This window comes from Solenopsis invicta, chromosome 6 (genome assembly GCF_016802725.1).
Source record: "Solenopsis invicta isolate M01_SB chromosome 6, UNIL_Sinv_3.0, whole genome shotgun sequence".
NCBI lineage: Eukaryota > Metazoa > Arthropoda > Insecta > Hymenoptera > Formicidae > Solenopsis > Solenopsis invicta.
Genome location: NC_052669.1, coordinates 533020 through 556745, shown reverse-complemented (window position 1 = coordinate 556745; position 23726 = coordinate 533020). Strand labels below are relative to the sequence as shown.

The 23726-nt window shown below is 31.7% G+C and overlaps 2 protein-coding genes across 2 annotated transcripts; both read left to right on the top strand.

Annotated features, from left to right (window-relative positions):
• Positions 1-9656: 9656 nt before the first annotated feature.
• LOC113003020 lies at positions 9657-18867 on the top strand. The gene is made up of 2 exons (XM_026130647.2): positions 9657-11310; positions 16402-18867. The coding sequence occupies exons 1-2, from the start codon at positions 9754-9756 to the stop codon at positions 17947-17949; spliced, it is 3105 nt and encodes a 1034-aa protein (XP_025986432.2). The 5' UTR covers positions 9657-9753; the 3' UTR covers positions 17950-18867.
• A 1398-nt stretch (positions 18868-20265) lies between these two features.
• On the top strand, positions 20266-22407 carry LOC105205275 (cytochrome P450 9e2). Its single transcript, XM_026130648.2, has one exon. It carries the CDS (start codon positions 20488-20490, stop codon positions 22015-22017), a length of 1530 nt encoding a protein of 509 aa, XP_025986433.1. The 5' UTR covers positions 20266-20487; the 3' UTR covers positions 22018-22407.
• Positions 22408-23726: the final 1319 nt, after the last annotated feature.

The following is a 23726-nucleotide window of genomic DNA, read 5'->3' as shown; positions in this document are numbered from 1 at the left end:
CATATATGGCCACTGCAAAAGGCCGAACAAAAAAAAGCCACATAGAAGCGAGATTATTTCGGAGTACTATTCACAGCCATCATTCTCTGATCCTTGATTCATCCGTGTTCAAAATAACCAATCTTATATATAAATAATAACCTTTTTAGAAATTAAAGTTAGTCGCAAACGAAACAAATTTTATACTTTGTACACGCATTTTTTTACGTATTATCGCGAAAGAATGATGAACTAAAAAAGTGGTCTTGCATGTACAGCCACAAATTTTTGGCTGCAAAAAATTAACTAGGGTAGATAAATGATTAGCAAATAGTGTAATACCGCATATGTTTGGTATTTAACCAATTTAAATGACAGATGGAATTCATATCTGTACTGTACTGTACTGTACTGTACTGTACTTTATGAAATTTAGAAAGAAAATTTTTTTGTAACTTACTCATGTTAAGGCCAATCGAACTTGTTATAAAATTTGTATAATTAGCAATGAGATCTAATTTTCTAGAAGAATTGTTAAAATGTTACTGCTATAAATTCTATATATGATATATCAGGTATGTGCAAAAGTTTTCTAACGGTTTTTTGAAAAGCAATTTTCAAGACATCTTTTTACTAGTTCTTATAATAAACAATATTGAGTTCTAAAATGAGGAGAAATTTGACATTGAGATAGCTTTTGTGAAAAAAATTTTGTCAAGTAACCAGGAGATTGATACATTACGTATCAGGCAGTTTGTTTTTTAAATTTGATCAAAAATCACTATTCACAATGTTATTTCAAGTTTATCTTAATTAATGTCTTAAAATGCTAATATGACTTTGTGATTGGTTGATAACATTTCAAGATAGTTTTAAATATAAGAATCGTAAATATTTTCTTCTTATTTTAATTCAATTCTTGTTTATTAGAAGAATTAATACAAAGATGTAACATAAATGGACGTTGGGACATGTTTGAAAGTTGTCTCTTAAACCGCCTGAACTTTTGTACATTTCTAATATAATGTTGCAACTGAAATTGTAATACGTCATACATTTTGATGTGATATGACGAACTTAATTCGAATTTAATAAGTATAAATTTAACAATTTGAAATACGAATGATACGATGAAATACGAATAAAATTATGAAACTTAAAACACACACACATCGCTCACCTTGCGATATTTATCGAAAATAACAATATCTAGAAAGGTATCTAGAAAGAACAATAAAGAAGTACTTATTAGGAAGCACTCTATCAGGCGGACGTATTTGTATTCGCAAAGTATTCATTAAAGAGAAGTGTATGAGCCATAACGGATTACACGTACGTTAGCAATGGCAAAGCGCAACAAAGAACAATAAATAATGGACCGGCTGTCTATCCAAATACGTTGCAGAGAATATCGCACGTGGGTTATCTCACGCGAGGAGCTGCGACATAAGTATGCATGAAGTTAGCTAGGGGTCGTCTGAAATATTAAGCAGCTAGACTCTTCATGCTGAGGTCTGAAAACTGTTTACCCTGGAGGGCACGACAGAGAGAGGGTCGGAGCCACCGTTAAAACCACGGCCGACTACCTACTCCGTTTGATAAATAATGCGGTCCGCATTTTGCGCGCGAAAACTTTCGGATATCGAGCCGCGCAACGGAAACAGCGAATCCGCTGAAAGCTGCATGCGTGTTAAAACGTTGCGTCGCGTTGCGATGCGTTATGTGTCGCATCGATTGGAAGTAATCTTGAAGATATGCAATTTTCACGGAAAGAAAAAATTTTCAGGTGTAATTAATTATGGTTTATCAAAATTGTATTTACTATTACAGTAAAAGAATTTGCCACTTAAAAGTGAAAAAGGCCGACGATGGCCACAGCAAGATCTTACGAGGGAACGGTCGAAACTGTCTCTCACTGATTTCGATGAGCTTTGAATGTGTTGTAGAATATAAAAAAATATTAGACTCATGTTTTTTATCTGTTTATTTGGAGGTTTAGAAGTTGAGTTTAGAACACTCCTTCGAAAATAAAAACTGACTTATCTACTCGGGCTCAAAAAAGCCCAAACCCAGTAATTGTTTCCTTAGTCCAACGTAAGCTGAACACAGGCCAAGTACGTGAAAATTAGTTTCCTCTGCATTTAAGTGTATCACCAAATCCCCTCTTGTCCACAAATATCAAGCATAAAGCTTATATTGGTTTGCAGCTGATCTTGACGCCTGATAGTAACTTTTGTGCGATAACTTAATAACTTTTGTTTATCTACATTTACTAATTCTTACACTGAATTCACCACTGTTGTTACTCTATAGTATACATATATTATAAAACAACTGAAATTTAACTATTACACACAGATTTTTGTTAATGCAATTGATCCTTTTCTTCCATGTGCAGAAACAAAATCTGTATGAAAAGTTGTAAAATCTTATTAAAATTGCAGTATATTGTATATACCATATATAATCGATGTCATCAATAAATGTATTTATGTCAATGATGATCTATCTGTGTCGTATCCAGTAGGTTCTCTAACCATTGTCTAAATGTTATAACAATTGCCGCTGGCGGCCAAAGTTCTAGCGACTCGGGGGCGACGCGACGATGGAAAGTACGCTGGCGTTTTCCGTCGATCGCAGTTCCGCGGCGTGCGCACAGCGAAGATTGCGAAGTTTCACCGAGGATTCCTTACAAAGCCTGACTTATTTAGCCCCAGGCCCGCGATGGGCGCCACCTCTCTATACCCTCCTCTCCCCCACCTCCCCCTCCCTCCCCCGCCCGTTTGCCGCCCCTCTTTGACTCGGTTTGCACCCCGTTGGCGGAGTACGCGCCGGGCGCCGGTACTCCGAGAGGGCGAGGGGGAGGAGAAGGCGAACAGGCGGAAGAGGAAGGTTGCAGGAGCGAGCTTGAAAGGACGAAACGCTCTTTTGTCGGTGCCCTCTACACCGCAGAACTTTATTAATTGCGCGTTTTGTTATGCAGATTCCTGCAGAGCCAGTCTCAGTCTTCCAACTCCCGGCTCTGCCCGGAGCAACCTTGTCTACCGGCCCGCGCGACCCCATTAACTCTCCGTTGGATCGCGAGAGTCCAGACCCCGCCTTTAAAAGATTACCCTCGAATTCATTGCCTTCAATTGGGAAAACTTTGCGCATTCTGCAACGATCTTTCCCATCGTCATCACCGTATTCCTCGTTCCTCGTTCCTTGTTTTTCGCTATCCAAATTGAGTTATGCGCTCATGGATAAATCTTGGGTATTGCATCAGTTTATATGTGACGTTATTACGATGTGAAACGCATTGCTCTAAGGTGCTTGTAATGCCTAACTTACAATGACGTTCATTAAAGAATCATCAAGTCGAGAGATAAATGATCCGCAAATGACGCTTTATGTCGCAGTGTAATCGATCGCGTAATAATTGCCTCACAAAAATATAAGCAAATTGTAAAGACCAACAAAGTGTAACAGTGTGATTTCCACAAATTGTCGATTTTCTATTAAAATTTTATTCAATTTCAAAATTCTATCAAAATGTTTGGTAAGCGAAATGTTAATATTATCGTTACGTGTATACCGAAACATAAACTGAACAGTGTTCAACATCTTTACACGTAACTACTAATTGTTAGAAGAAATTGGATATATGCATTACCAAATGCCAAAATATAATCGATTTTTTAATCTTGAAAGTGAGAAAATTTTTTAAAACGTCAAAATGGTCTAATTAGGATGTTAGCGATTATTACCGCAATATGATTGGTTCATATAGACATATAGACATTCCTTCCACCCTTCTTTTTCTCTCTCGTTGAGACATTTTTACATCATATAAAGGATAATCTGCAATTCCGTACACAAATTGCATACGATGAAACATGTTCTTGGAATCATTGACTTTCGAATGCTCTGTTCTCAAGCTGATTGCGCTGTGATCGCAGTGGCAAGCTACTCCCTCGGACGCGCACCGATAATTAGCCCATTAGGAAATTAAAAGTCCAACTGCTGGAAAGGCAAAGTGGTGTCTGTTTCGCTCGAAGCGCGTTCTGTTACGACGCTAGTCATTACTCCTGTCTGAGCCAAAACGAAATATTCCTCCGGGAAATACGGCATAAGAACCACTTAAGAGCATCGGCCTCCCGTTCACTTTCCTCTCTCGGTTTAGTCCCTCATTCATTCGAGTCATAATAATCATGACGCATCAAATACCGGTTGCTGCGTGGCTGATGCAAGTTTTTTTTCCGGGGTCTTTACTGTGTACACTATGCAAAGAAACCAGACGGATCTATCGACACCAAGTTGACGCTCAACGGCACAACGATATGAAAAACACGGAATGTAGCAGGAAAATTATAGCTGGTGCGATAGCGATAGCGAAGTTAGCGAAGATAGCTGCAATGTACGTTAATTTTTATGTTTAATAACTCCGTCATCATATATAATTTCATGTTTCTCTTTCCTTGTGAATTTATAAAAGAATAAATGACGTGGAGTAAAAAAGCTGAAGAAAGACAAGAATGTAGATAGAAAAAATTCGAAATCTATTGATAGTGGGATTTCGCGAATTAAAGTCCGCGATAACTCCGCTAATATCGAATATCCTGAAAGTTTCGTTTCTCTCCTTCATTTTTCTGAGGTAAGTGAGAATGGCATCGTGCTTCGAGGTGTTTCACGTGCCTGTTGCATTGCAGAAGCTCACGCGGAACGGCGCGGCGAGGCGTTTCGCGCGCGCGCGCGCGCGCGCGCTTGTATATTAAATGGTGTTCACGGTTCACCAGTCAAATTGAATCCCAGGCTATTGGCAGATTCTCAATAAGCTTCAACAATGGACTCTGTTACACGAGCCCCACGTCCTCCGGTCCGCTCTTTCCGTTCTCCTCGTCTCGCCGCTCGTCGTACTTTCGTTCGGCACGTTCTCGCATTTCTCCTCAGGAACGTATCCATCATGCTTCACGTTGCTGAGGTTTCATTCCTACAGTTTGATATCCTTAAAAGTGTCCGCCGACAAAGTATACGAGGTAAAAGTTTTTAATTTCCGATTTAAATATTCCATTTAAATATTTTTTTGTAATCTCAGATTGAAGATTCTTGGTCCGTAACGATAATCATATTGATGTTAGAAAATAAAAGTGTTAGAAGCGAAAAATCTTTTTCTCGCACTTATACATTAAAACAAATAAACTTTTTTACATGCTATCATTTACATTTGATAATATAAATTGGTAAAATATGTCAAAAACATCCTTTTTAATCATTATTCGTACGACAATTTATAATAGGATTTAGTACCTAAGTTAGAACTCATGGATCGAAAAGAAAATACTCTTTAAATTGGAATCAGTGTATTAGACAGTGAATAGTCTGTTTTACAGTAACATACGACACAGTTCTCTTCAAGTATAAAACTGCAAATCAGTAAAATTCCACTGATTCAGATTTACAGAGTATTTTTTAATTATTTGAAATTGATTTAATTATTTTATTATTTATGTAAGTGTAGTATTGTAAAATTCTAATACTACAATAACGAACAAAATTATTTCAGAGATTATCGCAATTGAAGTAGTAGACTTGTAGATATGCTTTTGTTTCTTTCTGCCGGCTTCTTCTTTAATTTTCCATCGAGAGTCACATGCGCTATCCAAAACTTTGGAATTAGGAAATAAATTGATGTGACAATGTAACATGTAATAATGATTCGTCAGAGTTATTGCTACGCTAGCTAGAGAAAACACAAGAAATAAAAGAATGTACTTGCTACTATTTGAGCATTTATTATAAATTATTATACTGATATAACGACGATCGATACTTGATCATTTTTAACGCAGTTTGAATTTTTCTTCAAGCGAGAGCAACGTAAACAAGAAGAAGGATGAATTAAGCCATTTTATTTCACAAAATTTTTACGTGCATTCGACATTTCGTTTGCCGATATACGCGAAAAGCGGATGGCGCGTGCATTGTCTGGACGGGGTTAAGAGGGTTAGACCGAGTTAGGGGATGTCATGGGAGGGGTTGAGGAGGTAGGAGGTAGGAGGGTATCGGTGTAATGAAGAGCGACAGTGGCGCCCCTAGCCATCGCTAATTTGCCGCTAAGTGCCTGGCTTTGTTTCCGTACGGTGATCCCATCGTTCGCAATATCCTGGATCCAAGGCGATGTTCCACGGTGTTTAAGAGAGAAAGCCAAATAACCTGCGGTATTACCCGGCAATCTAGTATAGATCGGACTTGGGAAAAGGGATGACACCGACGAAGCAGATACACTCGAGAAAAAGCGGCGATATATACTTTTGGATTAGTATTTAGAAACGCTTATAAAGCTGTTAGCGCGCTTTTTCATTATTTTATCTTTATCGTTCTTTAGATGTAAAACAATGATAGAATGACAAAAAGTATGCTAATTGACAACTTTATAAGTTTCTTCGCGTTTTGAATACGATCAGTTGTAGTATTAGATAGCTGAATCAACAAAAAGAGGAATCACTTACAACGTAATCAGTCTATGTTGTACTTTAGTCAGACATTTAAGGATGTATCTCAAAAACCAAGAATATAACAATTTCACTGATTGTTCTATTATTACGTTTCTGTATTTGTATAAAATTTGAACACAATTCTCATATAGATCGATTTAACATTTTTAGCAAAAATGAATATATTTTGTTGCAGTTTTAACTTTTAGTTGCAACGGTGCAGCTAGAACATCCTTAAAGATGTATATGTCACATTGCAAAGTATTATCAATAATAAGTAGGATTAGAGATTACCTAGGTAAAGGAGGACCTTCTTGGTTGAAAATACAAAAGTACAAAAGTAGAACACCAGGCTTCAAAAGTAGGAGAAAAAAAAGAGGAGATTTTAAGTAATATTGCAATATAAAATAGTATTTTTAAAAAAGTAGAATAAAGAAAGTACAATTTAAAATCTTAAGAATGATAAAATTAGTAATATCATCAACAATAAACCTTTCTGTACATAAAGTTTATCGCACGTAAAACACTATAAGCATAAGATCGCTGGATCAATATGTATCTTATGTAAATCAAGCTATCTCGTTCTCTTCTAAAATGAATACCAAAAAGGGTACATCCCGACACCCTGAAAATCCGGCCGGACGTCCCCGGACGCTCTAAAAAAAAAGAGTATACGTCTGAGATAAATCGTTTCGTTAATAATAACTCTAATAATGAGAATTTAAGTTACATAAAATAACATAAATATAATTGAATCTCAAATCATGAAACTAACAATAAACAATATGAGAATAAAATATTATTCATGGACGTTTCAGACTTGTCCTTCTTCAGTGTCATATATGTTAACAGTGTTTAATTATCACAAGTCATATCTGTGATAGTTATTATCTCATAGTTGAAGTATTACACGCTACTTTGAATGAACGTTTATAATGAATGCTTATTACTTTTAAACTTTAAGTATATATGATAGCATTTCTCTTAGTCAAATAATCATCTGCATTTGACAAAAATAGTTATTATATAACAAAGTAGTTTCTAAACGTAACTATCATGTTTGTTTTTTAGCTAACTATTCATTTTTAAGTGAATTACTATTTTAGAGGAATTTATTTATAAAATATAGCATAGAAGCTCTCCTGATTTCAATACCAATCTGTAAAACGCAAAATAAATTTGTATTTTGGATCATCAGAATTAAAAGCATACTATGTGTCTAATATATTTTATTTTGTATATAATATTAATAAATATCTGTATTATTTCTTTGAAAGAAGAGTTATATTGTTGCAAAAATTAAATTATATTATTAATGAAAGGCAACATCGAATTATATAATCAAGATGGCTGTTCTGATTTGACAACCTACTATCCTGCTAAACCTGGTCTGACTACTAATGTTTAGAGATTATATATTGCATGAAAAGCATGAGAAAAGTTTTGAAAGTGTAAATAAGTATGGAAAACTATAATATAAATCTTCGCTGAAGAGATTATAAGGAAAATTTACGACGAAAAAATTACGCGCGTTTTATTTGTTGTTGCCAAGTTTTAGAAGGTACCTATCAATAGAGATGACATTTTCTAAATTGAGATATTAGAGATGACAGAGATCACTTCTCGTAAATTACGATGACTCGCTTATATTTTATGATGTATGTACTCGAAAAATTTAATTTATATTAATGTTTTTTATTTTATTTTTGTTAGTATACTGTGATAGATAGACAGTCAATGTGTACATTGTTCACCATAAAGGTACGTGTTACGTTATAAAGATACATGTTTACAGGACTGCTTCATTATAATTTTCTCGAAAATGCTACGGTAAAGTAACTAGAAATTTTACATAGAGGAACAAAATACAATAATAAGCATCTTGGTAAAAATATTATAGTAATGGTGTTGTCGTCAAAATTATACATTCTTACATAAATGCTCAGTCGCGTTACGTGGAGAAAAGAAAACTAAACTAAATAAATGCTCGACATTTTTTTCTTTGATACTTTACATAAACTTTAGAACTTTGATCTTAACATAAAAATCTTTTTACCATGTTGACGATGATTATTGAGGGAATAGAAACTTTTTGTTACCGAATCCGCGCATTAATTACATGTATTGAAGATTATTGTTCTTATTTTTCTTACCAATCGCTTGAATAACTAACGTTAAATTTATAACGGTAATTTGATCAATATTTTTATTTATTTTTGGAACCATTAATTATTAATTAATTTGTATCAAAATTTTATAAATTTTTTTATTATTACGTTTATTTATCTATGTAAAATTTGAGCACAATTCTCTTATTGATTTAAAAGTTATTTAATTTTTTATAAAATTACGTTTGGCGGTACATATTTGCAAATATGATGAGGAAGTATTATAAATTAAATCAAAATTTTTTAATATAAAACTAAATAATTATGCAAGAATTTATTTGAATTTACACACTCATTTAAAAATTATTTACTTAAAACTGTAGCAAGACATAGTCATTTACGCTGCATAAATCGTAAGCTAAATTATTTGTTTTGTTACAGCTGGTTTCAGAACTTCAAATATTTATAAAACACAAAATTATTTACTGTTGATTAGAAAAAGAAAAAAAACCTCTAAGAAGCATGTAAATTTTAATTCGACTACTTTAGCTGGTATTGCATAGTCATAACAATCTTAATAAAAAAATAAGCATGTACTTGAAAGATATCGAAAAACATAAAATTTCTAGATTTTACAAATAATTTTACATACACAATTTTTTTATATTTATATAAATTCCTGTAATGTTACATTTGTATGGACGAAACTATTTTCGACGATACTGTGCGGAAATAAGTGTGTCAAGAAATTGTTTCGATTATTGACATTATATAACTTGTAATAATGAGTAATATTATTAATAATTTTGCAAGACTAGTAGTCAATGAAAATTATCATATTTGTATGCTCGTAATTACGTTGTTATGTTGTCTTTCTTGTTTATTTTATTCGCCCATAGATCACATACTATCAGTCGTTACTAATTACAGAAGGCAATATATATATATATATATATATATATATATATCGCTATGTATGGTACGATTAGAGATTACGTGATATCAGTACTCGTTCTCACTTTCGCTTTCTATCAACGATGTAGGTTTAATCATATGTTAACTTACGTAAAGCGATTATATGAAGGTTATATAAGGAGGTAATCGCTCACAACTGCAACAGTCATTCGCGTACTCGCGATCTAGCGAGATCGCAGAAAAATCACAGTGTTTTATCGAAACGTCTCACCATCATCATGGACACTTGGATATTATTGTCTCTTTTAGTGGGCATCGTCGCTGTTTATCATTACTTCTTTAAGAACTTGGACATTTTCAAAAAACATGGAATTTTACATATACCACCATTACCTATTGTGGGTAATTTGGCACCAGTTTTTCTTCGTCAGTTATCGATGGCCAAACTCGTCCAAAAAGTTTATTATCTAAATGAAGACGCTAAATACGTTGGTTTTTTCGACGGAATGAATCCAATTGTAATGATTCGCGATCCGGATCTCATCAAAGCCATCGGCGTTAAGAATTTCGAGATGTTTCCCGATCATCGTGCTTTCATCGATGAAATCAACGACCCTATGTTTGGCAAAAATTTATTTTCTCTTCGTGGCGAAAGGTGGCGAGACGTGAGGAATCTACTAAGTCCTGCTTTTACTTCAAGTAAAATGAAAGCTATGTTTAAATTGATGTCCGATTGCGCTGCCAATTTTACTGACTTTCTTTCCAAGTTACCTGCGGACAAAAATGTTGTGGATTTGAAGAACAGCTTTACCAGATACACGAACGACGTAATCGCAACTTGCGCTTTCGGTATCAACGTCGATTCCATGAAGAATCCTAATAACGAATTCTACGTGTATGGAAAAGAAGCTACCACTTTTGACTTTATGCGCACCATAAGATTTTACATTGTTAGAAGTATGCCTGCTTTCAGCAAAATGTTGGGTATTAAATTTGTTAGCAATAGAGTAGGTCAATTTTTCAAAGATCTTGTAAGGAACACGATACATACTAGAGATGTGAAAAATATTGTACGACCAGACATGCTGCAACTAATGATGGAGACCAGAGGAAAAAGGGGACCCGGAAAGGAACTGACTATTGAGGATATGACCGCACAAGCGTTTATCTTCTTTTTTGGTGGTTTCGACACTGTTTCCAGCCTGATGTGCTTCGCCGCTCACGAAATCGGTGTGAACCCGGACATTCAAGCAAAACTACGTGATGAGATAAATGAGGTTCTAAAGACAACCAATGGGGACTTGACCTATGAGGCGCTAAATGGAATGGAGTATCTGGACGCGGTGGTCAATGAAGCTCTTAGGAAGTGGCCCATAGCTTTTTTTCTGGATAGGATATGTGCGGAAGATTTTGAGCTGCCTCCAGCACTTCCAGGAGATAAGCCTTTCCTCTTAAAAAAAGGAATGAGCGTTTGGTTCGTTCCTTACGGTCTACATCGGGATCCAAAGTATTTCGAGAGACCTGACGAGTTTTGTCCCGAACGTTTTCTGGATGAGAACAAGAAAAATATCAATTCAGCCGCGTATCTTCCGTTTGGGCTCGGTCCAAGAATGTGCATAGGCAACAGGTTTGCATTATTGGAAACCAAGGTTATGTTATTCCATTTGTTAACTCGTTGTGAATTAAAATTGTGCTCGAAAACTTCACATCCGTTGCAATTGAGCAAAACAAATTTCAATCTGATGCCAGAAGGAGGATTTTGGTTGAAGATCCAACCGATAGATAATACTAGTGTACCTTCAAATGTTATTAATGGTACTGCGAGTGGTCATATTTAAATTCAGAAGATTGTTCAAATAAAATTTACAGAAATATAAATTCGGCGCAATATTACAATATTTAATCGAGAGAACTAATGATCGAACTGATTTGAATACGCACGCGGAAATAGTTTTTGTTTTATATAATGTTGCCATTACAATAATGAGGTAATGTTTCTGCTTGTTCATAATTTTAACTTTTTTCTTAAAATATGAAAGTTTAATGAAATATTAACTCTTAATTTGTTTATTTATAGCGTATATTGTTTAGTACCATGAATTACTTTAAATTTAATTCATTACTGTAAAAATTATGTAGAGATCAAAAAAATTTTGTTAATATTACGTAATAATGATATAGAAAAGTTATGTAACGCATACAAAAACGAAAAGAATTGTACAAAAATAGTGACATATGTATAAATGCTATAGATATAATAATCCAAGAAATAAAATATTTTTTTTAGTTAAGAATAGAAAGTTATTAATACTAATAATATAAATTACTTTTTTTTAAGTTATATTTTAAAATAACATGTAGCGATATACGTACAAATAAAATATATGTATAAAATATAATATATGTATAAGTTAGTTATAAAGCATCATAGCATATAATAGTATCTGTAATTTTTTATATGTAAATAAGAATGATCATCAGATGAAGGATAGTCATTATTATTTATAATTTCATGCTATTACTTCATGCTAAAATATAAGAAGTATTAAAAACCATTTTTCTTGTTTTTAATTTTTCCGTAGATGTCTTTCATCATAAATCCGTAATTGTTGAATGAAATTGTTGTGAAAAATATGTTTTAACATTCTTAAAATTTCCTTGATGTTTTATAAAATAATAAAAATGTGTATCATATGTTTAATTATATTTTGAAATAGTTACATTTTATTTTTAAAAATATTGTTTGTAATTGCTTGATATTATATTCGAACATATATAAGATGCAATCTCCTTTTTATTAATTTTAAAATGCGCAAAAATTGTAAGATTGTCCTCAAAATTTTTACGTATTTTGACATGTTTTAACCTTAACCGAGTTCATTCATGTAGAGTAATGCTCATCAAGCAATTGAGTCAATTGAATGATCAGAGTTCTCATTTGTATGATGTAATGGAAACCAAGTTCAAAGTGATTATAAGTAAAGTCACGGTAGAAATGAAAGCAATAATAAAAGAATAGAGAATTATAAAGTTGTAAAATTGAGATTATAATGAAATTATACTTGTAACAAAAATTAGCAAAAACCATTAATGACAACAAACATTTATAATATATGTTTGTTATCAATAAACTTTTTTAATGAAAAGAGATGTTATATCCTGTTAAATTCATAACGTCAAATTGTACTTAATTTGAGCCATTTTTCAATCTTATCTTTATTGCCGCTTTCTGCCCAATGAGTCATTAATTTGATTAAAATATGGAGTTAAAAGTGTAATTTTAAAAATTTAATTAAGTTTGGCTGAAATTTAGTTTAATATTTACTATGAACATAAGACCATCACTTAAAATTAAGCAATTTAATCATAATAATGAGTTGTCACTGATATTGTTACTGATGATAACAGATATCTACATGTACATATACATATTTGATAACAACAAGTTTCTAAATAAAAAGAATGACAACAGAATTTTATTTTGTTATTAATATACATGCATAGTGATTACCTACATAGTCTGCAGATGACCGCTTGTATTTTACAACACTTTCGATGCAACACCTACGTGAATTTTAAATACTTACGAAACATTGTAGAAATGTTTTTAACACATGTCCAAATTATAGCCAAAGTTAATTTACATTAATTTCTTTTACAACATTAAATGCGATATATTTGAAAATATTACATGTTATTGAATATCGTTGTAATAACGTGATAGTTAAGATAAGATTTTATGCTTATTAAGTTATATAGAGCATTATTTTATAAATTATAAGAATTAATAAAATTTTGTTCTTTTATAAATGAAATAATTTTTTACTTTTTTTAAATTCAAAATATAATATTTTTTAATGACATTCGGCGTTCTTTTAAAATAAAATTAGTTTTAAGTATATGTTTGAGTAATAATTCATAAAATAATTTGATGCACCACATGCTTTAATACATCATTTTATTTATTTATTTTATTTAACCTGATATTCTTAAATTGTAATAAAAAATATTTGTAAATAACGTTTTACGTATCATTTAAAAATAATCTGATAATAACGTTAAAACTCAAAGTATTTAAATCGAATAAAACCTATTTAATTAATTAATTTTTTTTTTAATTTTATTTATTAGGAAATTAAAACAAAATAAGAATAAAATCTTTTTATGTCAATCATTCATAAAAATAAAATATCTTTTCCATAAAATATTTGTAAATAAAAAAAATATGTTTTTATTACTCTGATCTCTCTTAAGTCTTATTATATGCTTCTGAATCTAAGAGACCCGAATAAAAAAAAATGAATTAACAATAACATAGGAATTAAATTATCATTATCTTCAATGTTATCTTCTAAATCAGTTTTGAAATAATTATAATTAATAAATAACTGTAATGAAAAGGTAACACCGAAATAAAACTGGCTTGAATTTATATTTGTAATTAATATATTTTCATTCGTAGCAATTACTAGTTTTTCTTGCATTAGTATTATTTCTTTATAGTAAAATTCATGGTAGTTACAGAGGAAACTTGATAGAGTTTATAAAAATATTGATTTAAATTTTATAATAATTGTAAATATTTATTTACAATGAATATGTAAAATATTCTATAACTAAAAATTTTCTTTTATGAAAATGTAACAATTTAAAATAAAATTACGTAATTATATTATTATATTATTATATTATTATCAGCCATATAATTTGATGAAAAATTTACATTATACGTACCTGATCTTTTAAAATACTTGTAGCATACACAAAACAAAGTAAAACTTATTAAGTTTTTATTTTTATATTACATATACTTTATTTACTTTTTATGTTTGTCACTAAGTGTTGCTTATATAAAATAAAAATGTAAAATATTGAATAGGTTTACTTTAGAAGACCAGTACGCATTCAGCAACTTTCTCCTATATATTGAATCATTTTAGAATTGATGAGGTTGATGAATAAATAGAGTAATTTTGATATTTACGCCGCGTTGAGAATTGGTTAAAGTGACATAGATAATTGGATGCTATTCTAAACAGAAAGTCATCAAAATTTCGAGAAAAAGTTACGAAAAATGTAACAAATTGTTATTTTTTAAGTAACAGCAATGATAACACGTTACTTTTTAAAATCTATAGCAAATAATGGTAACAAGTTAATTTTACAAAGAGTAACACAACACACATTACTTTTATAAAGTAACATTCTCAACTTTGGTATTGATGATAACTAAATAGAAATAACAAGAGAAAAGTAAAAGTAAGACGAAGTTAGACTCAGTACTTGGTGCGCAGAAATAAATTTATCGAATTGCAATGTAATATGAACGTTTCGACTTATCTTTCGATAGCAAAAATAATTTTTACATGCCAAATCAAAGTTTGCGATATAGTATCAGTAGATCCATAAATTGCATGCTACGTAAAATTGTTACGTAAATCTGTGATATCTTTCGACAGTATTCATTTCGCATACTTCATTCAATGATAAAAGAGACAAACATAAAGATAAAAAGTAAAAGATAAAATAAATGACAAAATGTTTCTTGTCCATATATAGCGTTAATTTATAAGCTATAAGATTTCATTCTTTTATGAACTATTCTTTCCGATAAAATACATATGCAACGTAATAATTTGTAAAATAATTCGAGGTAACATATTTTATAGATTATTTATTTTTTATTTTATTCGATTTGATTATGTTAATTGCAGTATTAAATATTTTCAAAACAAAGATCTAACTTAGATAATTTTTTGTAAAAAAATTGAAAGAGGTAGAAAAGTGTGTTTATTTTACTATAAAAATCGTACTTTTCTCTATTTAGCACTTGAATGTTATTAAAAATAATATAAAAAACGGGTCAATTCAAATTTTCTTAAATTGTTTTAAAAAATTGCGTAACACAGCTCGAAAATAGCTAAATCGATTGACTTGCAATTTTACTTTTTCTATATACTAAAATTAGTGTTTGACAAAGAATTTCTTTTACAATGCTATGTTTTTTTTGCAACCAGAAAATTTGTAGTAAAAAACCGCTATGGTGAGTTTGACCAATGCCTTTTTTAATGCATTATTTTAATGCATTTTTTAAAATGCAATATTTAAAAAAATATCAAACTTTAGATTTGTGTTTTTTTTTTTATAAAATTTGTATTATTTTGCTTTCTGAGTCATGTGGAAAGATCAATAATTATTGTAAACGCCATTTTTTAAAAAACATGATTCAGGGAAACTTGAACAATAACGTCATTTTAGATTATTTTTTGATAAGAAAATAATAAATAGAAAATCTTTTGATATAGCCAAAAAAAGAAATACCTAGCGACAATCCCGTAATATATTCAGCGCAGATCTTGTTCGTTTCTGTCGACAATATGACCATAACATCGTTGGACAGATCTATCCGGTTTTTAAGGCCAATCTGCTATCCAATTGCATTGCGCAGATTTTATTAGAGCAAATTGTAAATTACACCCGATTAATTTCTATCGGGTCAATGGTAAAATTTTATGGCTTGGGACTGGCGTTGGTTAGAATTGTGTCACGTTAACGTTCACTGAGTTATTATTAAAAAAACAAAATGATATTTCTCTCACACATACACGCACGCACGCATACACACGCGCGCGCATTTACATACGTACATACCTACATACATATATATAAGTACATGCATACATACAACTCGGCAATTAAGTTAACAGATTTATTAATATTATTATACCGAGCAAAATATCACTTTGATCTCATATATTGTCTTAAATGCTTAAAACTTTTTGAACAGAAGGTACACTGCGAGGCAGATCACTGCTGCGTACAAGCAGTTGTCTGCTAGAATCCGAGTGGGCAGCATCGCGAGCGTTCTTTAGTCGTTCGCATTTCGTTAACAAAGAAACGTTTACAAAGAAATCATAAAGTTTTGAACAACGTATGCCATGGAATATTGGACGATATTGTTATCAATAGTGATTGGTGCGTTCAGCATTCATTATCTTTTTAGACATTTTAATTTCTTTAAAAGAAATGGTATTATACATGTACCGTCTATTCCAATACTTGGATCCATGACATCGGTTATGTTTCAACAAATATCAATGTTCGATTTCATCCTAAAGATATACAATTTCAATCCAGACGCAAAGTATTTTGGATTATATCTTGCGACAAAACCAATTATTTTGCTACGCGATCCGGAACTCATTAAATCCATTCTTGTTAAGAATTTCGAAGCATTTCCAGATCGTCGTGGTTTTTCCCAGTTGAATGAGCCTTTACTTGAAAAAAATTTACTTTCTCTTTGTGGAGAAAAGTGGCGGAACGTGAGAACTCTTCTGAGTCCATCTTTCACATCCAGCAAGATGAAGATGATGTTTACGTTGATGTCGGAATGTGCTGAGGATTTTGCCAAATTTCTATCCACATTACCGAAAGATAAAGGTGAGACGGATATGAAAGATGCTTTTTCTAAATATACGAACGACGTCATCGCAACAACTGCCTTTGGAATCAAAATCGACTCTATGAGAGATCCGACAAACAAGTTCTACGTTTTCGCCCAAGACATGACTGAATTCTTACGAGGGAATCCTTGGAAGTTTATATTCCTTACTACTTTGCCGAAGCTTGGGAAAATTCTTAATATAAAGCTTATAAACGATCACGTGTCGAAATTTTTTAAGGATATTATAAAGACTACAATCGCTACTCGTGATGCGGAGCACATTACACGTCCGGATATGCTGCAATTAATGATGAATACCAGAGGCAAGGAAGATGGCAGAGAACTGGACATCGACGATATGACTGCACAAGCGTTCATCTTCTTTCTCGGTGGTTTTGAAACTACCTCGATGGCAATGTGCTTCGCGGCTCATGAAATTGCAGCCAACCCAGAAGTTCAAACCAAATTGCAACAAGAGATCGACAGGGTTTTGGAAGATTCGAACGGAGAAGTGTCTTATGAAGCTATTAACCGGCTCGAGTATTTAGATGCGGTAACAAATGAGGTTCTCAGATTTCATCCACCAGCCACCGTCGTAGAAAGAATATGCGACAAACCTTATGAATTACCACCAGCATTACCAGGCGAAAAACCATTCGTCATGAAGAAGGGTATGATTCTTTGGATTCCGGTTTATGCAATACAACGTGATAAAAAGTACTACGATAATCCGGAAAAATTTTATCCAGAAAGATTTTTGGATAACAAGACGTACCACAATTCCTCGTGCTACATGCCATTCGGATTAGGACCAAGAATGTGTATAGCTAACAGGTTTGCTTTGCTGGAAGTCAAAGTCTTGCTGTTTCATTTACTAGCGCGATGTGAACTGAAACCTAATCCGAAAACTACGTCCCCAATAAAACTTCGGAAAAGTGTGACAATGATTCCGGAGAATGGATTCTGGTTGAATATTCAGAGTAGAAAAAATATGCATCCTGTATTGAAATCTACAGTAATCAATAACTAAGTTTCAGAAAATATTTTGAATTGTACTTACATATATAATAAAAATTACTTTGCGATATAAGTCGATATAGATGAATATATTATGGTATTATATGTTGTAATTAAAAATTCTGGTCTTTATACTGATATTATTTGTTGCTAATATTAATAATTAATTATTATTGAAACTGTTGGTTATTCAACAAAAATCGAAACTAATTGTGACATTTTTTTTACAGAATTGAGTCGACTTTTTACGTTACTTCTTATAATTTATTGATATACAGATTTTTCTAGGAGCCAAAAGAAAGTAACAATAAAATAAAATGCATGTAAACATATAGAAATATTTATTGTTATATTTGCGTGACAACTTATATAATATATTCACATTGCAATAACTTTTTGTAATAAATTTTTTTAATTTTAAATTCTTACGAAAGTTATACAATGAATAACCTTTATCTATATTTAATGGCGGTAAAACGGCGATCACGTAATATATCTGGAGTGTTGGAGTATTATAGTATCATATATTTCGCATTGAATTCTTCTAAGAGCAACCGTTAAAGTTATTTTGTTGTAGTCTAGTTAGATATTGTGGAATGATTACTGGTCATTAATGTTTACTGTGTTTTTTTTATAAAAGCTAAATTTCTGTATTTAGGTAGCAAAAATTTTTACAGTGTATGTTCTGTACATAATTTTGAGACGTATGTTACATATTAATTTTTAATTTTAGTCTATCTTGAAGACCTTGTGAATTTTAAACGATATTATTAAATTTAATGTGTGTATGAATTTGACAAATAAAGTCATATTATGATATAAATGGGCTGGTTGTGGAATATTGTCATCCGTCATGCGCATCTCTCCTGCGACTAATTTCATTGTAGAAGTTGCAGAATGTTTATTAAAAGAAAAGAAATTATTTTAAAAAGTTTTAAGTTTTTCTCCCCATTTTGCTACGGGTGTAGTAAGACGAAGTATCTCTGTGGGCAAAATGAGATATACTTTAAAAACAAAGTAAAAGATGTTTTCTATCATGTAGTATAAAAGTTTTTATGATATTGCTTTATATTTTTTAATAATTAATATTTTTTTTAACATAACTTAAGAAGATATGTTAGGTACGTTCCAAATTTACGTAGTAAACGCATAGAGAATTTATCCCTGTTTAACGTTTAATAAACAAATTATGCTCTATGCGTTTGATGTGCAATTCAGAAAGAACTCATTGTGTTGAATGTCTCCAATCCATGTATACAGTGGAAGGATTAATGCTTTTTTTTCCAAATTATACATTTTATCTTGATTATGTTGTTCTGCAAATTACAAGGATTTATTTTTTTGAACAAACAAGCTTTTTTTCTACGTGTTGTCAACTGGAACGCGGAATAATATTAAAGTTATTATAGGTGAGGTTATTAAATATAGATTTATTCGGATGACTCGACTGTCCACGTCATTAATTGGCTGCCCGAAAAGAAACATTATTTTGCCAGTGGCTACATGTGATCAATTTTCAGACAGAATATGCACAATCTCGCTGTGTAGAGTTATTCCATTTTCCTCTATCTTATCTTGTTCCTTTTCGTCTAATCAAAATAATATTAATAAATCTTCTAAACATTATTTACAGAAGTAGAAAATAACATTATTATCTTATGTAGTCTTAAATGTTGTCTCAGAAATGTATGCATTTACACAAGGAAACTACTATAATTTAATACTAATTTCACAAGTGAAAAATAAGTAAAAATCATAAGAAAGTCGCGAAAAAATATAAATCATGTTCTAACTCAATAACACAGCTGTTTTTTTGGCTAGTCGGTAACGTTTTACGACCAAGGAACCACAACCGCGTATGCTTAATTGTGATTCTTGCATTCGATTCGCACAATACAGGTGATACATCGTCTTACCTCATTACCTTCTTGACTTGTCTTAGCTTCCCCTATATACAAGTATATGCTCAATTTTTTAAATTGTACGTAGAACATGAACATGGAAAGTATATGTAATTAAGTGCAAAAATGTATCTTGCAAAAATGTTGAAGTGCTTTAAAGTAACAATACCTTGTGATAATGGTCAGCTATTGTTTATTGGCATATTAGCATCTTTAAAAAACGATAAGCTATTAAATGAATAATTCCATAAGCAATTGTTAGAATTTATTACCTAATAATGGAGATAACAAAGGGAGCTATAATATCTTTTTCACCTTCGTGTATGCGCGCATGCGCATGCGTAAAAATTCAATATGCGCAACAAATATTTGTACTTATTAGATTAATATTATATATCACATATACTTTATCAATAGATGGATTTGTCGATTTGCGACGAGCAAAACAAGCAAATTAATCGATGAGCTTATATAAACTCTTATATAATTCTTGAAAACTTTTTGAACAGAAAGTACATTATGAGTCATAGCGCTGCTGCGTACGATCAGTCGTCTATTACTGTCCGAGCCAGCAGTATCGTCAGAGTTCTTCAGTCGATCACATCTCATCAAACGTTTACAAAGATAAAGAGTTTCGAACAACATTTGCCATGGAATATTGGTCGATAGTGATATCAATAGTGATCGGTGTGTTCAGCATTCATTATCTTTTTAGACATTTTAATTTCTTTAAAAGAAATGGTATTATACATGTACCGTCTATTCCAATACTTGGATCCATGACATCGGTTATGTTTCGTCGAATAACAATCTTCGATTTTGTCCTCAAGATATACGATTTCTATTCAGACGCAAAGTATTTTGGATTCTATTTTACGACAACACCAATCTTTTTTCTTCGCGATCCGGAACTCATCAAGTCAATTCTTGTTAAGAATTTCGAGGCATTTCCAGATCGTCGTGGCTTCTCCGACTTGAATGATCCTTTATTTGAAAAAAATTTGTTTTCACTTCGCGGAGAAAAATGGCGGAACGTGAGAACTATGTTGAGTCCATCTTTCACGTCCAGCAAAATGAAAATGATGTTTACATTGATGTCGAATTGTGCTGAAAATTTTGCTAAATTTCTATCGACAGAGAATAAAGGTGAGATCGATATGAAAGACGCCTTCTCTAAATATACGACCGACGTAATCGCCACATGTGCCTTTGGAATCGAAATCGATTCTATGAAAGATCCGACAAACACTTTCTACGTCTTTGGCCAGGAAACGACTAAATTCTTAAAAGGAAAGGCCGATTACAAGTTTATATTGTTCAATGTTGCTCCGCGTCTTGCGAAACTTCTTAATATAAAGCTTATAGACGATTACGTATCGAAATACTTTAACGATATTATAAGGTCTACAATCGCTACTCGTGATGCGAAGAACATTACACGCCCGGATATGCTGCAATTAATGATGAATACCAGAGGCAAGGAAGATGGCAAAGAACTGGACATCGACGATATGACTGCACAAGCGTTCGTCTTCTTTCTCGGTGGTTTCGAAACCACCTCGACCGTGATGTGCTTCGCTGCTCATGAAATAGCAGCCAACCCAGAAGTTCAAACCAAATTGCAACAAGAGATCGACAGGGTTTTGGAAGATTCGAACGGAGAAGTGTCTTATGAAGCTATTAACCGGCTCGAGTATTTAGATGCGGTAATAAATGAGGCTCTCAGATTACATCCACCGGTTGTCGCCTTAGAAAGGATATGCGACAAACCTTATGAATTTCCACCAGCATTACCAGGAGGAAAACCATTTGTTATGAAGAAGGGTGCGCTTCTTTGGATTCCGGTTTATGCAATACAACGTGATAAAAAGTACTACGACAATCCGGAGAAATTTTATCCGGATAGATTTTTAGATAACAATACGTACCATAATTCCCCGTGTTACTTGCCATTCGGTTTAGGACCAAGAATGTGTATAGCTAATAGGTTTGGCTTGTTAGAAGTTAAAGTCCTGCTGTTTTACTTACTAGCGCGATGTGAGCTGAAACCTAACGCGAAAACTCCATCCCCAATAAAACTTCGCAAAAGTTTCACAATGATACCGGAAAATGGATTCTGGTTGAATATTCAGCCTAGAAAATGTGTGCATCCTGTTTCAAAGTCTGCAATAGTGATTTAAATCTGAGAATACATTTCAAATTATACTATAGTGGCTAAATCTAAGAAAACGCTTTAAATTTTAATAATGAAAAGTTATGTTTGTAATATTGTAAAATTACTATTACGTCGTTTTATATCAATATATCATTGTATCATTGTATTAAGCTTTGATGAAAAATTTTGATTTTTTATATTATATTTTGTGAATTTTAATAATTGATTATTGTTAGAAGTGTTAAAATGTTATGAAAGTAAAATTGAGACTGTTTGTGACAAATCCCATTTATGTGAGCGAATCTACTTTCACCGTGCCGCATTTTTTAATTTATTGATATACAGGTATATAGTAAATATAGTAAAGATTTTTGTAACAAAAAGAGTAATAATGAAATTAAATGTATAGAGTCTGTAAAAATATGTATTATGTTTACGTAACTCTGTATAATAAATATTTTAACATTTAAATTGTTACAAGATCTTACAACGAATATCCTTATCTATTTTCAATAATTATGAATATCTTTTTCTTTTAATTTTACAAAATTATTAATTGTTATAAGAATTAATTTACTTTTCCATAATATTTTTATAATTCAAATAACATTTTATGTGAATATTTTTCAAACAGTAATATCATGTCATAACAGAATTTTTTTTATAAATATTTAAAAGAATTACTTTTTATTTTATTGTACATGGAAAGAACGGATTTTGCTTGTAAATAATATTTTTGTACAATATGTTTGTACATCTTTCGTCATTTAAAATTAATCCGATAGATAAGAACAGCGTTAAATGTTAAAATGTACAATGTGTTAAAGAAGGGAGAGAGAGAGGATTCAACGTTTATATGATTGAGTACTCACTATACCGAAGAGAAAATTTTAATGAGTATATTATAAAACTAAAAAATTTTTGATATGTAAATTTATTTGTCAGTATCATGATTAACTTATTAGTTTCTACGTATTGCACTCGATTGTATATCATATAATCTTTATCAACAACTTAATAGATTTATTGATTTGTATCGAGCAAAATATCAACAGATGATCTTATATAATGTCTTATACTTAAACGTTGGAAGAGAAATTTCATTATGTGACAAAGCTCACCTGCATATGAGCAGTGTATTACTATTTGAGTCAGCAGTATCGTTAGAGTCCTTTATGCGATCACATTTTATCAATCGTTTACAAAGAAGTTATAGAGTTTCGAACAACATTTGTTATGGAATATTGGTCGATATTGCTATCGATAGTGATCGGTGCGTTCAGCATTCATGATTTATATAGAAATTTATATAGAATTTTAATTTTTTTAAACGACATGGTGTTATACATATACCGTCTGTTCCAATACTTGGAACCATGGCAGCGGTCATATTTCGTCGAATATCATTCTTTGATTACATACTGAAGATATACAATTTTCAGACGTTAAGTATTATGGATTCAACGTCACGATAAATTCCATGTTTTTGCTTTGTGATCTGGAAATTCGTTAAATCCATTCTTGTTAAGAATTTCGAGGCATTTCCAGATCGTTGTGGTTTCTCCGAGTTCAATGATCCTTTACTTGGAAAAAATTTATTTTCTCTTAGCGGAGAAAAGTGGCGGAACGTGAGAACTATTTCAAAAATGTAGCTACAGAGCAAATTTGATTACTTTGTTTAATCGTGACCAACACTTTAAAAAACATAGTTTCAAAAACATTATTATCATTATC

Coding starts and splice junctions, on each gene's coding strand:
- LOC113003020 (XM_026130647.2), top strand. CDS start 9,754: ATGGACACTTGGATATTATTGTCTCTTTTAGTGGGCATCGTCGCTGTT. Junction 11,311..16,401: donor GTACTGCGAGTGGTCATATT/TAAATTCAGAAG, acceptor ATAAAGTTTTGA/ACAACGTATGCCATGGAATA.
- LOC105205275 (XM_026130648.2), top strand. CDS start 20,488: ATGGAATATTGGTCGATAGTGATATCAATAGTGATCGGTGTGTTCAGC.